Source organism: Excalfactoria chinensis, chromosome 4 (assembly GCF_039878825.1).
Source record: "Excalfactoria chinensis isolate bCotChi1 chromosome 4, bCotChi1.hap2, whole genome shotgun sequence".
NCBI classification, from domain to species: domain Eukaryota; kingdom Metazoa; phylum Chordata; class Aves; order Galliformes; family Phasianidae; genus Excalfactoria; species Excalfactoria chinensis.
Window position 1 is genome coordinate 66,118,791 of NC_092828.1, and position 17,749 is coordinate 66,136,539.

The 17,749-nt window shown below is 34.4% G+C and overlaps 1 protein-coding gene across 3 annotated transcripts in view; it reads right to left on the reverse strand.

Moving 5' to 3' along the window:
- Positions 1-17,749, reverse strand: part of GRIA2 (glutamate ionotropic receptor AMPA type subunit 2) — a 79,675-nt gene that overhangs the window by 3,795 nt on the left and 58,131 nt on the right. For all 3 annotated transcript variants that reach the window (XM_072336734.1, XM_072336735.1, XM_072336736.1), the window contains exons 10-12: positions 16,474-16,680; positions 15,591-15,961; positions 11,906-12,104 (exon numbers count right to left, since the gene is read on the reverse strand). In XM_072336734.1, coding sequence (XP_072192835.1) covers positions 11,906-12,104; positions 15,591-15,961; positions 16,474-16,680 — 777 coding nt within the window. The remainder of the gene's footprint in view (positions 1-11,905; positions 12,105-15,590; positions 15,962-16,473; positions 16,681-17,749) is intronic.

Here is a 17,749-nt window from a genome sequence, read left to right on the forward strand (position 1 = left end):
TATTAATAATATGCTGTCGTTGTACATATGCTTCATATTTCTTTTATTGAAGTTTTGAAGCAAGCAGTGTTACTTCCACTTTATTATAAGTGTGCCAGACTAAACCATACAAATATACTTAAACTTCAGTAAAATATTCATCAAGAAGTTCCCACTCAAGTGAGATGATCATATTTTTTTGCAGCTCTCTGCAGTTCCTTATTACGCAATGACAGGTGAGCTGAAATGTATCAGTGGTACTAGAAAGCTTCAGATTGCTCCACAGAGGATACTAAAATTGCTGTGAAACCTGAAGGGAACATTAATAGTGAGGCACCTGTTTCAAGGTTGTTCTTACTTGTAGTACTATGCACGACTCACTAATTTAAAAGGCATCTTTTCCCCTGGCTTTAACCAATTGGTAGTTATAACTATAAGTGGCAGTTATAACTACCAACTGATAGTTATGTCTTACCCTGTGAAAAAATAAAAAGGGGGAGGGAGGGGAGAAGAATTCTTCAAAGCAAAAGCAGATAGGGCACTTTTTTTTTTTTTTTTTTTTTTTAAATACACAACAGGTCAGAGTCAATAACAGTTAACAATGAGGGAAACAGTATATAAAGCTGGATTCTTCATATTGTCCCAATGTACACTTCTAATGAAGACAATGGCAAGCATATGTATATATAATCACTTTTTATGTAAGCTGAGCAGAAAACCTAAGTGTGTAAGCATTTCACATTCCACTTCATCTGATCAAAACATCTATAAAGCTAAAATGAGAGTTAACATTGAAACTTAGATGATTTTCTTAAAGAGACAATCTAAATCAGTATGTGAAGTAGGCAAGAACAATAAAGGATAAAATACTGCTGAGCGCATTACCATGTCGGATATAACTCAGCTATTATGACATTTCTTCTTTGCAGTAGAAAACCAAAGACCATTTATTCTGTAGTCATCCTGTGAGACTTAACTGCTGTATGTGTAAATATACCAAGTCTCTGCTTTAATAAAACGTTTGAGATACACTTCTCCACTGAAGACATAATGTACCCTTCAGAACAGCACTTAAACTATAAATATATCTTTAATCAAATCACTTTAAAAATAAATGAACCAAGTATAAAAGCATGAGAAATGTCTTTCCTGCCTCCCAAGGCTTCACTGTTTCCATATTACAGCATGATCATCTTCCCAGACTTACCCTTACTTTTGTGTCCTGAAATATCACAAGGAAAGATTCCGAGGCTAAGATTTCGCCCTCCTCTTAGTATATCTATTAGCATTTAAAGTTCTTATAGTATTAACATTCACTGAAGGTTTTCCAACTATTACCAGCATCGACACATACATTAGCACAGCTGAAAGTTCCCTTGAAGGTGTATTGTTGCATATTCTGCTCTGTTATTCTACACATACTCAGTATACCCATTCATATCAAAATGGTTGGATATACTGAGCATGACCAGGATGACTGAGAAACATAACTGTGTGCTGAAGGCAGTGTGGGTTTCTCAGATTCCTGGAACATCTGCTATACTGAGCATGTATTGCTCTTGTTCCATTCAGGAAGATCCTGAAATACAATATTCTAAAATTTATGGGAAACCTGAAAAATGTTATAATGCACCGTCTTTGAAAAGCCAGTTAACAGTGTAAACTGTCACAGTGTACTACAAGCCATCAGTAACAATCCAGTATTACTCTTTGCCTGTAACTTACCTGATACATAGAAAGGCAGACAAATGCCTCTGAGATGGTAAGTAGTATCCCAAGCCAAAAGAGGATTTCCACCTGAAGATCCAAGTCAGTTAGGCTATTTAATATCCGACCAACTCCTATACCATCATCAGAGAGTATGAAGTGTAAAATGTAAATGCATGTATAGCAAAGTGGATGGCTTCCTATTACCTACTCCCTGTGTTGCTCAATACCCCAAAAGCAAAGCTACCAGAGTTTAGCTCTTCAAGGTGCTCAGTCTTCTCCACTCATAGTCCACTCAGGGTTGGACTAAGATGCTTCTCATACAGAGGAGATCAGTCTTCTCTGAGTTCTCACTCTCTAAATCTACCCACTTAATTGAACCCAGGTGCTTCATCCCATTTGCTTCACAGGTCAACATTCATTTGGCAGCACACATCCAGCTTCCTACATAGGACCCACCACTATAAAGCATTCAAGGGATACCTAGCTTCCAACAGTGATATGAAAATGATTTCTAGGAATTATCACAGATTTAGTCTATTAAATGGAAAACAAATTTGGACTAATTTAGAACTATCTCAGAGGTTTTAACTCAAAGCAGAAAACATCTAAGGCATCTAATTGCATGTCATCACAATTTCCTCTATAAGGCGTTCAAATTTTGCATTGTAGAACAGAAAAGTTTATGCAGGCATTTAAAATATTATTTCTTCATTGTGAAAACATTCAGATACTAAATAAATAAACAAACACTTCAAGTTAGGCTGCTATCAGGAGCAGCTTCTAAAACAAAATTTAACTGCCTTTGCTTCCTTAACTACACTGCTTTCAGGTTTATTTCAGTGACCTTTTACAGGTTTTATATATGTATATGTAAAAAATATGGACATCCAGCTAAGCTTGCTCTGATTCCACCATTCAACTTTAGTAAAATACAGCTCCCCATTTCCCACTGTCACTTGACAGAGATCTGATCACAACAGATAAATATGAAGGAAGAAGGCAGTTGCATTAGTGACAAGGCTGGTACTGGATGTCTGAATGGGAAAGGCATAAGAAAAAGATTTCTCAAATGGTCAAAGTGTTAGAAAGAAACTTCCCACTAGATGGCTCACAGGTTCCTTGCCACATCACTGAAGGTAAAAAAAACACCTGATCTATCAAACAGGGAAACAAAAATATGTAATGAAAAACATCACCGGAAAATAATCCTCAGATTTTTTTCATGACTGTACAGTCTTCTACAGCCACAAACACTGAAAGAAACATCATACTAGAGTTCATACTGCTCACAGTCTTGACTCCTAGCAAGTCAAGGGATATGTGTTGATCCATGTAAAGGAAGAACAATGACCTACAACCTAAGGAATATTTGAGACATTTATGATTTTGGTTTCTACTGTTACAGAGTACTTTCTAGCAGTAATTTCCATTTTAGGAACATTATTTCCTTCAACTTTTTTTTTCGCCTAAAATTTGCCTTTAATATGAAAAGCTATACCTAAGGGACTTAAAATAAAGACAGTATTCAAAGAGGCCTTTACCTAATACTTTGTACGTACATACAAGTGAATTCAAAAGGCTAACATTATCTGTTTTATAAATGAGTATGCACATTTAATCTATGCAACTATCCAAACTGAAAAACACTTTGAAAAAGGAGCAGTAAGAGATCATTTAAACTTGGTCAGTGCTATAGATGCACACATATTATTCCTATTTAAATGATTCTCCCCTCTGCAACTTGCAAGAGTTCACATTCATTAGCAACAGTGGATTACAACATGAAGAAACAGCATTCTTGTGAATGCAGGGTGCCCTTTGGGCAAGTTGGGCTTTCATGCCTCTTCCTTAAATACTTTTTATCTGACATCAATAAAATAAAAGATTAGCAGCACTTCATTAAAAAACACACGTGAACCAAGTAAATTACTTCATTATTTGACTACAAGAATACATAAAAGATTTGTGCTGCTCTTAATTGATGTGGTTTACTGCTATTGCTGCATGACACTCAAGTATACAGTTGAAATGTTAAAAGCTAACAGTAGCTTCATTATTATAATCATTGGCATTGTGTAAGCACAAGACAATAATACCCATAAGGCTTTTTTTTTTCTTAACTTACCATTTCTATAAAAATACAAAAGCATCCAAACAGCTATAATTTTTTTATTTTTTTTTTTTTTTTGGATTATTATGTCACCACTCTGCATCATGACTATCCCGTTTAGATGTAAAACACTGCCTCCATTATGAAACTCATTAGGAAATTAAATTATGGAAAGCTTTATCAAATTAATTAACTCTATTTTGTAGGTCATCAGATAACTTTTCCGTTTTGTCATTCAAAGACCTAATATTCCTAAAATCGGGTGCTGTAATTAGTATGCCACTGATAGAAATAGCTCCCCATACTATAGACATTCTAATAGGTGATGTCTTTGTACTGCAGGTGTATAACTTTAATTCTCAATTATGGTTTGCATTAAGATCTTGTTGTTCCATACTGAAGGACACAAATCAAGTGTCATCAGTAGCTAGAAACTTCAGCTAAAAACAACTCTTGCCAATTTAAACACTAAATCATTTGATACATTCCTCCTTACTTCCCTCCCATTCACTCTCTCCCAACCCAGCAAAAAAGGACAAAACTATTTTTTCAGGCTTTTTATTTAACTCAAGATTAAATAGTTTAGAATACTTTACCTTGTTTTTATTGGGTGAGTACTGAAAATAAAAATAAAAATACTGATAATGTTACTAATAATTGGCAAAAGTAATGGAATGCTTTTAAGACGCAGTTTTACAAGCTTTTCGGTTTCCCTAATTTAAACTGAAATACGTATTTATACATAAAGTGTCTTTAACACATTTTGTCTTAATAAGAAATTTAAAACATTCCATCTCAAGAATATATTCCTCAAAAGCATACTCAAAACACTTTGTACTAAGAATCCACATATGAAAAGATAGTATATGTATGTGCGAGACAAAGACCTCATGTCATCATTATATTCATGGGATTTAAAGAGAGAGAGTTAAATGTTCAGGGAGGCTTTTATTATGAAAGTATGTTAGCTTTACAGTTTCAAGCACATTTAATCACTGTTAAAATACTTACCCAAAAGGATTTATCCTCCAAGTCTTTTTACTACGGTAAATTTAATTTCTAATGAATCTAAATTCACCAGAATCTAAATTCCTCTCCATTCAGTACATTCAAAAAAGTCAAGGCAGGCCATTGAAATCTCATTTAATTAAAAACTCAGATAAATGCTAAACAAACTAATTCCCACAAAAATGGCCCAAAGAAATATGTTCTTCTTTGAAGTCACAAGAAAAATCTCCCGCCCACTCCTAAAGTTATCTTCACCACCGACCTCCTGATGTGCAGACAGCTATACTACTGTCATGCTGCAGAATCTACTACTACAGCATTGTTACACCACTGTACTACAAATGCAAATTTGTAAGTACGATCCTGATTTGATCGGAGGAAATCTGATAACAAAAAGGAAACAGTATGTACTACAAACTGAAGAAACAGCAAACAGTAGCAGATTTTCCAGCCTCGTGAATGAAGAGAATAGGAGAAGGGAAAGTGTGTCTGCTGTGTGGTAGGAAGACGGTAAAAGAAAAATCTAGGTATAGAACCATAATCCAGATTCCTATCTTATTATTTTTCACTTTTTCAAATGAGATTGAATTAAAAAGTTGGTAATATGATGGAGAATGTAGAAGTGATCAAAATGAGATAGATACAGAACAAAAAAAAAGTATTGTGCCTATATATGGAATGGGTCAGGGAAGAATAAACTAAATCATTAAACACAAAACACTTCATCAAGAAACTGCAGATTCCTTAGTGAACTGTAGATGCTATTACTGTAGTCTAGAACAAAACATACTAAAGGCACTTGAGAAGAATGACAAGTCATTAAAAACAACTACAGACGTTTTGGTTTGAAGAACAGCATGGCACACACAGCCTCATTTCAGAATGAAAACATTCCAAGATAGAATTGACCTGTATTCATAAGAAAGGAAATTGGGTTGATCAAAACATATCAAGCCAAGCAACATGAACTATTTTTTATATAAGAGAAGTGGAAAATTCTGAGCAGTAGAATGACATAAATGAAATGGAACTTTTTAGGTTAGAAGCACTGTCCAGCATTTTACGACCAGTAAGAAAATATGCAAGAAAATGGAAGCTGTTCAAATGGAGAAAAACAACAGAAAAGGAACATGAATCAATCACTGTGATCAAAATGTGCTGTAACAACTGAGGATGAACTACTTACAAAACACTCAGGCTGGAAAATAAATTTCTAACAATCACAAGAGCAACATTATGGGATGATCATTAGATCATCCTAGGGGTAGTGTGACTTCCTTCATATCAGTGGAGAATCTTCAAATTATGGTTCTGAAAATTCATTTCACCCAGCACAAAATTACCCAGTCCACAGCACAACTGGGTTAAAACATCTAAAAAAAGCTGGATGAAAGCTTGAAAGAGAAGATCAAGGAGAAACATGTTTCTTTCACCATACACAATTTGGCTTTACCAATAAGAAACGAAAACTATATTAAATGTTTTCTTTAATAAATATTATGCAAATTGTAATTAAAAATTCAACTGGGTACTATAGAAAACAAAGTTTCTGAAGCACCACAGTATTCTGGTCACTAGGTTTGCTGGGATGTCTGCAAAAAAAAAAACCAAAAAAAAAACAAAACAAAACATCAGGATTTCAGGTAATGTAGAAAGGGGAAAAAAGTGTTGCCAGGAAACAACAAAGAGAGATGCCTTGAGGAAAAATAAATAAATAAATAAATAAATTCTTTACTTTGAAGTAAAATTTTGGAATGACATAAATCAGCTCTTAAGTGTGTTCCCAGATGAAAACCAAACTCTGAAAACCAAGAAAACATAACTGAAAATGAATCAGTTGAGCTCTCTAGACCAGAAAAAAAGTATAACCGTGTCTTCACTTTTATGCTATTGGATGCGAACGGCAGTCTTACCATTACCTCAGTACCTCTTTCTCCTGTCAAAACTTAAAAGGTCAAACCAACATGTTCTAACAGTATCTCCTTTGGGGATGCATGAAATATCAGTCCTATTGCCTCCACTGCTTAAAGTGCAGAGCACAGTCCATGATAACAGTTACACCATACCATAACTGAAAGTCTTTAGTCTCCATCATCCCTTGAATGCTTCTTTCTCATAAAAATTTAGCTCTTGCACATGTGTTTTGTGTAATTCTTCAGCATCTTAAACAAACAAACAAACAAAGCTGAAGTACTCCCATTTAACATTTTCATCTCTTCATTTTCTTTAAATCAGTGTTTCTTCTCCCTGATTTTAGAGATTTCCTAGTACTTTTTTAGAAGCTTGAAAAACATCTTAAGTGCAAAGATAGATCGAGACTCACAGGTTGTTTGCTGTATGATTTTTCTCTTTTTGCATAATATTTTAATCACCAATTTAAACACTTTTTAAGTAAAGAAATATTTCTAAGTATTTATAAATCTAGATGCACTGGGTTGTGGTGAAGATCCTCATGGAAGAAAAGAGAATAGTAATCTTCAGCCAAATTTCCTTTTTCAGGAGACATGACTCAGGGGGTCTTTCGGCTCTTCCAATGTTTGCTGCTGTCTTCTCACTATGAGGAACAAATTATTATACTTCCAGCTCTTTCCATGCCTAACTTTTCATTGAGGAACTCTTGCCTCCTGATTACTCTGCTCAGTGAAAGCTAAAGAATACTTTCCCTGTGGAGCAACTCTCCTTGATTCTCCTTTGGCAGAGGATCTATTCTTGAAGGTCACCAAAACAGAATTAAACAGACTCACCTGTCCCTGTCACACTGTTCATTCAAACATAAGCATGTATGAAAAGTTTTAAAATGAAAACCAATGCAGACATAGAGAATATAAATTAATCTAGTTATTGCTCTGCATGTCACTTTTAATTTTTGAGATGTCTTCTGACCTTACAGAGCAAGTTGCAATTCATTTTTTAAAGTGAAAAGAAGGTAGAACAATTGATTTCATTTGTTGACCACATTTGTACATATTTTTGATGAACAGTGCTGGACAAACAGCAAAAAAAATGATTGAAATTTAAAAGGAATTAGATTTGTGTCTGTTTGCATCACTTTCATGCCCATTTTCCATAAGTTTCTAAGCAGACGAAAATAACAGAAATGTGCTGCTGAATATTAAGCTTGCATACTTACACAGTTGTACTTTGTTTCCTTCTTCCATTATTGTAGCTCAGGACATTTAGCACAGCAAATGCAGGAATTTAACACATTTACACAATTCTTCAAAATTAATTTCTGCAGTGCTAGAGGAGCAGTAGTCTGTCTTCTTGGGTTAGTGATGACTTCTCCCCCTCAAATATTGATCATATGTCTTGGCTAATACCATTAAAATCAACTATATTCAGAGTAGCTGCAGAGTACCATGTGACTGTAGATAGTGTCAACAATACCTACCAGAGAGATGAAATTCTGTTGTCCCACCATTTAGCTCTCCACCAAGTAGCATCTACTGTCTGACAATTGTAAACATGATGTGCTTGTACAAAATAACAAACGATCCTTGCATCTTTCACCTATGCTTGCAGTCCTGTTCACATTGCTGCTGTTACAGTCCACCTCTAATTTGAGAAAAACAATGCTTTTCTGGAAAAGCACAGCCACACACAGCCTGAAGTAATGGGTGAAGAAACTGTAAACTCAGGACAGAATATGCAACCACAATGCATCATATACCTGTATTTAGGCTTTCAGTTGTGCTAGAAACTCTAAAAGCATTATCTATACTAGAGAACCATTAGTGAACAACAGAACTGACAAACATCCCAGCTCAGTAAAAGAACTCTGAAAACCCGTATTGTACTTGCAGTCCTGTTAGTAGCAACTTTGAGATATCCCGAGGAAAATTATTCCACGTCAAGAGACATTACTGGTCTGCCACTGAAGAAAATTTATATATCTGTAACTTTACTGTTATGCAATAATATTTTCCAGAAGCCTTTTACTGTGTTTCTTTTTAATACTGTTAAAATCATCTGTACCTATGCAAAATGTACCACGTTTCTGCTTAATTTCTTAAAGGAGCAGTAGAAACACTGGACTACAGTTCCTGGTTTATTCTCAGTTATGTTTCAGTGCCAGCCAACACTACTTGAGTAGATGAATCAATTGACTAGTATCCTGAAATGAAACAGTTAACAAGCTAATGTGACATTCCAGCTTGCCCAGGCTAACACAACATCTCTACAAGTTCATGTTCTTTAAGCACTTAGAGAAGCTGGACAAAGATCTTAACCCATTTACATATATATATATATATATATATATATATATGCATATATATATATTTTTTTTCAGCTATTCAGAGTATAATTTTTCATTTAACTTTCACTATTCATCTTATTGTTGAGAATTTGTCTGGAAAATGACAAAAAAAACAAATACATCCCAATAGTGACTCACTCCATCTTAAAAACACCAGGTAACAAAAATTAAGTCTTTTATTCTTTAGACATAATTTCTTCACAGAGAAGAACAGAAAAATAACACTGTCCAGAAGAATAACTACCACAAAAGCAAAGTTAGATGAGATATGTACTATCCTCTGTAAGTAAAAGTCATGATGGAAGAATGGGGAAGAACAATCATTGAATATATTCAGTGTACTTCAAAGGAGACTGAATATTGTTTGGATTCATCTAGCACTGGTGATTCATTCAGAAAATAAAAATGCTTGCCAATGAAACTCTGAAAGCTAGAACAACAAACACATTCAGAGATACTGTAAGCATTCTGTGGATATTCCAGGATGAAAAAGGAAAACTGAAGAAAGAAAATGAATTTCTTGAAGTAAATTGTTGACTAAATAATTATTTCAGATCTAGCAGTGGTATATTCATTTCTTAGCTGTTGCAATACTGTGGAAAAAATCCTGTTGACCTGAAGTGCTCCAGGTTTAAAAGCATGAGCTGTTTTATAGTTTATCTATTTCACTTTTGTGATAGGCAGAAAGATACCATTTGACAGAAGGATGTCTGTGTATTTTAAAAGAAGCTGTGGGAAAATATATGCAAAGAAATAAGCAAAAGAAGTAAGGTTTTTCAAGTGAATTTAGAAGCTAGATTACAAAAGTTATTACCATTTCAATCTCAGTCTATATGGTATAAGTCGGATCAAATTAGCACTTCTATCATCAGGCAGACCTCTGATTCTCATCACAGATTTAAAAATAAAAATAAAAAATCTCAGATAAAGTATTTGAAGTCAGCAATTACTCCTTCCATTGTTTTAGTGGCTGATGAATTTCACCTTACATACCTCAGCAGGTAGCTGGCTCCTGTAATCCATTAACAACTTTTCTTCTCTCATTTTTGGCGTCCTTTATTATTTATCTATTTCACCCACCTGCTACCAGGCATATATCCACACTGCATTGGATTGTTACAAAAGTGAAATGAGGTGCTGCCCTGCTCTCAGACACATGGTCTGATTTTGGGATGGTCCTGTTTGAAGCCAGGAGTTGGACTTGATTATACTTTTGGGTCCTTTCCAACCGAGATTGTTCTATGATTATCACAAAACGAGCTTTAGCATTAAGACAAATTTTGTTTACTGTTCTTATCACCGGTATACAATAACTCCTACTTTTTGTGCTGAGAAATGAGGGTTCTAACTAGTGAATATTTAGGTACAGGTTACAATCCATCAATAGAAAGCATACTGGAAAATAAAATTACTTCTTATTCTTTTCTAGAGAAAGCAGACTAACTGTGGGAAGAAAAAGCAAGCAAGCAAATATTTCTTTTAATTCATGACAGTAACAGAGAAAAAGACCCTTCATTAGCTTTCTGCTAGAAAAACACTTAACTAGTTTCCAGCTGTTCAAAAAATCTACTTCTAAAATCAAGTCAAAAAAAAAAAAAAATCACACACACACCCCAATTCACTTACAAAGATTCCAGGTGAAATTTTAGTCTCCTTAGTGCTAGAGGCTGATTTTCACACATTTCCATTCCTGAAACACGAGTTTCAGGTTTTAGAAAGAAATTCTGACAATTACTATTTATTGAAAAATAACTGGGCAAGCTGAAGTGATTTGGACTGTAAAGTAGATAGAATCATCGGACTTAGCAGCCGTGTCACATGAAATGCATCAACTTGTTTCTTATAGAAATTGCTGAAATTTCCAGAGACCGCACTAACTTTTTACAGATTCAAAGCTTTCTTAACAAAACATGAAGAACATGCCCTCACAAAGCCCACACTTGATTTTTATAGAAGTTCTTAATGCTCAGGTAATCCCCAGGAAAAGTTGTGTAAAAGTACTTGGGAAAATGTACATGAATTCAAACCTAATTCTTAGAAGAGACAACCATAGACAGCATCACCTGGAGAAACCATTCAAAAGAATTGGAATAGCTACGATTGTAAGCTTTACACTCTCAGAAACAGAAATACATTTGTATCCTTCTAAACACTTCTAATACTCTTAGCACGAACGATCTTTCTTTTACTAGCTTACACATCTGATCTGATCTCAGTTTTGGTTTAGATCAGCAATTGCAATCAGCAGCAGAAGTTACTAAGTCTTATACTTTTGTAAAACTGAAATACACTGAGGTAGAAGACTGACAGAAAGCATTACTGTAATGCAAATACAAATAACAGCTGTTTTCAAAAGCAGGCACACATTTCCAACAGTAGCAAACCGGGCTGTATTCCACTTCCCCTGTGCAAGCTTGAAATATAGGAAATATTTAATAAGTCACAACTTTGCACCTTCTCACATTTCTATTCACCGCAGACTACCTAAAATATAGCACTACTATTAGTCTTATTTAAAATTGTTAGCTACTGTCTTAGGGCCTAGAGAAACAACATCAACTCCATTTGATGATCATGTCTGGGTTTTTTTCTTCACAGTGGAATATCTTTAGGTAATTCCTTGCAGTCACTTTTACCCTGCCCCTGGGTATACATTATATATTATATACAGATAATAAAATGTTCTGATAATTAATAAACTAAAACACTTGTATCTTCAAGTTAAACTGTACATATCACATTTTTATAGCAATCTTTTAATAATGCCTAGGGAGAAAACATTTACATGAGTGAAGACCTAGTTGCAACAAAACAAAAAACTAAAAAGTAGAAATTCTTACCCTAAAAAACTCTTTAGTGGAGCCAGAATCTAATGTCCCATACGCAATCTCAGTTTGCTTGGAAAGATCCTCTGCACTTTCAATGGGAGACACCATCCTCTCAACCGTCAGGAAGGCAGCTAAGTTAGCCGTGTAGGATGAGATTATGATGAGGGTAAAGAACCACCACACACCTCCAACAATGCGCCCAGACAGGGATCTAATAACAAGTATGAAATGGATTTGTAAAGTGAAATGAAAGTCCTAAAAATGAAAACATGCTATCAGTTTTATGCAAATGATGCATTATACTGGGAGGCATTTCAAGTTATCTTGCAGTGCAGCTCTACATACTAGTAGGATGGGTAACCAATGCACACTCCACTACATCTCCTGGACTTTGCTGGGATCAGAACTCCAGAGTTTACTTTAGGGAGAATTTAGACATCCACTTCTTCTAAGTTCTGAATGCCCTGAAATGAGACTGCTCATCTCAAATTGCTATATTAACACATAAGCTCATCACTCCCCGTGATGTGAATTTGTGTGACACAAAAAGAATCAAACAAAACTAGTAAAACAGAGCTTTCAAATAATCAGTACGCTCTTAAAAATTAAGTCTTTGCTTGTTTTTGTGAAGACATTCAGACAAAGACCGATTTTCACAAAACAGTGCAGCAGCTTATGCTGCTACAGACTATCTATACTAAGAAACAAACAGCATTATTTGCAATAAAAACTGGCCCAGGGAATATCCATAAACCAACAAGTGTACACAACTTCTGAAAGATACAAACATTTAACAAGCTGAGGACTAGACATGACACAAGCAAACTGATAGTACAGAAAAAACAGTGAAAAAAGTGTATTCTTTTAAACAATGATAAACTGGTGTTTCTAACTGCAGCAGGTTGGCTCTTATGGATCTTTGTTTTGCATCTCCTGCTCAAGAAGAAAGAAGAAAAGAGAACTCAAGAAAATATACAGAACAATATAGTGAACACAACTTGAGGAATTCACTATCTTTCAGTACTAAAAAGTTGAATTATCGATACTGCCATCATTCTCAAACTTATTTTTTAACAATCTTTTAAAGTTTGAAGTTACTTACTACTTTGTTTCCAAATAAGACATTAAAGGAAGGAAGGAGTACAGAATCTTTGGAGATGTACTTAGTTATTTGGCAGAAATGTGCATGTACTTGAAAGCCTAGTACTAGGCACTGCAGTAGGTTAGGTATGTCTTGATGTTTCTCCTCTGTCTATTAAGTAAACAAATCACAAATCATTCACCTGGCCTGTAGAATCATGAATGAGATGTCAAATTAATTCTGACAGAATCTATCTACCTCTCTATATATAGGTTTACTCATCTTTCAACATATACTTTTCAAAAGTATTATTTACAGTCATGTAAATCTGATTTATTAAACTGGGACAAAAAATAAATTGAAACAATTCTGGACAAATAAGTTTTACTAACAATTATTGGAAAAGATTTCTATGATACCTGAGACATGAAAAATCATAGAATCATTAAGGCTGGAAAAGACCTCAAAGATGATCTTCTCCAACCATAGACTCACTGATACAGTCCAAAAAAATGAAAACCAAGTTAGATATGGTCCAGTAAATGTTATTAAAAAAGACCATAGAAAAGAATGCTCCTTCTAAATTGAAATGTATTCTGTATGTTTTCTGTCACTTCTAACATAGAGGCAACATGAAAACATGATGATTCTACATCTGAAAGATTAAATTACAAGATAAATATATATTTGCAAAGTAAAAATCTGTGACTGTGTATTTACTAAGTGTTAATTTTATCCTATCTTGTACTGTAGTGATAACATCTACCGTAAAGGATAATTCATTAAATTCAAAAGCCAGGATCTGTCAGCAAAGAACAGTTACTAACCTTGTAAAAGAAGAATAAGATCAGTCCAGAAATTATGCTCCCACATTTCATTTTTGTAAGTAAAATTTTAGGGGTGGTCATTTGTATTCAAAATTTGCACATCTGTCTGTTCCAGTTAAATAAAGCTTTCATTTTTAAATGTGTATTTTTAAAGAATTCTAAATTTGATAATTATACGGTAGTCTGAACTCATGTGTGTGTAACCACCTCATATGTCAGAGCACAAACGTTTAGTCTTAATGTAAGAACAAAAATTATTGAAGTGTTTGCAGCCCTTTTATATTTTTACAATAAACAGATATTATATGCGAACTAAATACCTTTCTCAAAACATATCTGTACTGAAATAGGGTGTTCTTCAACACTTCAGTGGCACTAAATCTGCCATGTCAATCTCCTAAATCATTTCAGATTCATGTACCTGTATGATGGCCACTTACTATATTCTTTCATCATTACAATGTTATCAAACTTTGCACAACTGTTATGCTTTAATAGCCAGTAACATCGAAAAAAAAAAAATGTCATTCTATTATGGTCATGATTCAGTAACAATGATTATATAGTTAATAGGGGACTTGGCAGACAAATAAACTTGTAAAGTATATAATCAATATAAAACCCCAAAGGACTGAAATTAAGACAGCTTCTCATGACCTGAAGTTATTCTCTCTTCACTGTCTCATCTCTTGCACAAAATTCTCGCCATGCTGCATGAAAAAATCAATGACATCTTTCATCACAAAGGCTGCTATGCTTTTCTAAGTAAGTTAAACAAAATTGCTAAATATCTCACAAAGAAAGTGCCTTCGCTATTTCTGCAGAACTTGAAAATCTGCCGTTGTCTTTTGGGATATAAAAAATGCTCCTTTTGGGTGATTTTAATTGTAAAACAATCACTAGACTCTGTAAAATTTGACCTATTCCATCTTAATTTAGGACATTCAGAAGAAAGTTAACTTGCTTGCTATAGTTAGGAAGGTCTGATTTAATTTCCTAAAACCCAGTTGCCCTACTTCACTTCTCACTACAGCTCCTTCAAGCAGCAAGTAGTATTTATCTACCTACTCATCACTGCTGAATCAAGGCTAGAATCACTTACGCACAAGGGCAACAGAATATTTAATGAGCTGCAAAGGAATTATGTTAAGTGCTTCACTGTTGTTCCTAATAGAGTAGGTGAAAATCCATGAGGAATTAAGCATTTATAAACTAGACCTTCAAATTAATTTTAGCAACTTCCTTTGTGACTTTCACAAAACTAGGCCACAGAAAAACAGCAGTGTTTTGCAACTATTCATAATAAACTAGAGCGATCATGTGATTTCAATTTCAGTTCAAAGCTCTTCTATGGAAAAACAGTTAATAACTGCTGTGATATGTAGTGAGTTTTAGGGGTAAATGTTCCCTGTGTAGTTCATGGCCAGTATTTTACCCTTCTTTCCCATTACAGTTGTTGTGAACCAAATGCACTGTCAACTGTAAAATGAGAATATGCAGCAAAAACACGGTACCCCTCCAAGAAGGCATGGAATGATTTGAACCTTATGCATTTTACAGTCTCTCCATGGTATATATAACTTCACTTGGCAAACATACAATTGACATTAAGATAGTATTGATCATTACCTAGTGTCAGAAAACTGCTTTTATTTCAAGGACTTCTGTGATTTTTGGTAAGGAAAAAGAAACACAATAATGCGTTTCTTTCAAGTGAAAATATATGCACCATGAACCTCCACTGGCTGAGACCAAAAATGCACAAAGTCGAAAGAGGCGAGTAACCAACCTTGGCGAAATATCGCATCCTTGCTGCATAAAGGCACCCAGGGAAAACCAGAGACTATTAAATATCCCAAACTCATTAGTTGATTCATTAGTCTGTGTTTCTCTTCCATCTTCAAACTCCTCTGTGTGCCACTCGTACGGACTAAATCTGCTGACCAGGAATAAAACTACACTGACCCCAATGTAGGCAAAAACAATGCACATCCAGATTTCATATGCTAATGGATCAAGAAATGAAAACACTCCTGGCTTGGACTTCTGAGGTTTCTTGATCATTATTGATATCCCCAGGCTCATAAAGGGCTTTGAAAAGTCAATCACCTCTTCTCTCACCAATGTTATAGTTAATGGAGCAATTGCAATATCAGCTTTCTGTAAAGGAAAAAAAGAAAAAAGAAGAAAAAAAAAGAAAGAAAACAATAGCTAATACAATGATCATAGTTTAGTTTCCATTGCTTTTCATAAATGCAAAACGCGATAGCAGACACAGCTAACATTCTTCTCATATAGAAAATTTCAGAAAATTTTAGTTGAAACTCTTCTTACTGAAATACATACAACCATATGGTTGACATATTCCAAGCTTCCCAATTTACATATGCCCTTTTAAAAGTATATGACATTTAAAAGTGTTAGTAAAACCTTTTGCCTGGTAAGAAGGGTAAAATATGAAGCATTTTCCTCCCAACTTCATTTACATTTAATATCCAATTTTGTGCCTTTTTTTTTTTTTTTTTTTTTTTTTTTAAATTCTAAGACAAGTTTAATTAATTCTCTATCAGAGGAATTAAATAATTTTCCTCTACTTCAGGGAGAAAACTAAACCAAATCCCACAAATCCCATCAGTCATTTAAAATTGTTTTACTGTAAAAGATGTTCTTACCCCATAAACAAGTTCTCCAACCATCCCATTCCATATTTTCGTATCTGCATCCCTGGCCCCATACTTGCCATCCCCAACAATTGTGAGCTTATATTTGAATCCACAGTGCTTAGCAATTTCTGTAGCTAGGTCCACGCAATAGCCCTCGTATCGATCATTTCCTTCAAGCATTTCATGATTTTTCTTCATCATAACATATGGGGACTCCTGCACAGAAAGAACTTGCTTTAGCTACAGTGTAGCAGTTGTGCATTTCCTAGATCAGTACGTTTTCTTTTTACAAGAGATAAAAGAGAAGACAATAATAGCATGCATGATTCAGGTACCATTATGTCAGCTGCAAATGCTTCATTCTTCATAGCCATATACAAATAACAATACTTACAGGTATAGAGATCCCAGCAGTATGTTAATAATGATCATGAATGTTAACAGGAGTTACGCATTCAGAGAAGAGAGAATAAATTCCAAAATCTGTTTCTTTCCCTCTTACAGTTTGGATAGAAGAAGGCAAAGATATTTAGTTGCTTTTGTTGCTGTCTTCATAAAATAAAATTATACTCTATTTCATAGCTATGTTCCTTCCTTGAAACACACTTCTGGCTCTACAGGCTAGAACTTAATACTGAGTTTTTACGCACAAAAATATATATCTATAAACATGTAGCAGTTCTATCATCAGCAAAACTACGGGTGGTTTATACATTACATTAAAAGGAATACATCTCCTCTTTGCTCAACTGTTATCCAACTATTTTTGCATCCACTGGCATTACTACATTAGCCTGTGACTTAACCAAACTTTGCAATTAATACACAAAATGTTGGTGCAACAGTATATAACATTATCTTCCAAACAACTACAACACAACTTTTAATGTTTTATCTTATACTTCACTAGCCCATACCGGCTAAGATTCTGAAGTGCAAAAATGAGTCTCCTTCCTGTCTGGCAAAATCCATTCCCTAATAAGCAATCAATTAACAATTACTACTGTGGCTACATCATTTAAAGTGCTCTTTTTCAGAAGCAGGTATTTCATTGATTTCTGGTTCTGGCCTAAAAGAAATAACCTTCTAGGATGTTAATTTCCCAGTCAATGATAATCTGTCTTCTCCAGAAGAAAACAGCATACCAAACTGCATTTCCTTTATTTCCAGATTTTATTCATTTATCATTATGAGTAACATATCACAACCTCAACAAATAAACAGGAAACAAACTACAGGAGAAATAAATCACTGTATAATAATGCTATATTCTGACAAAATATGA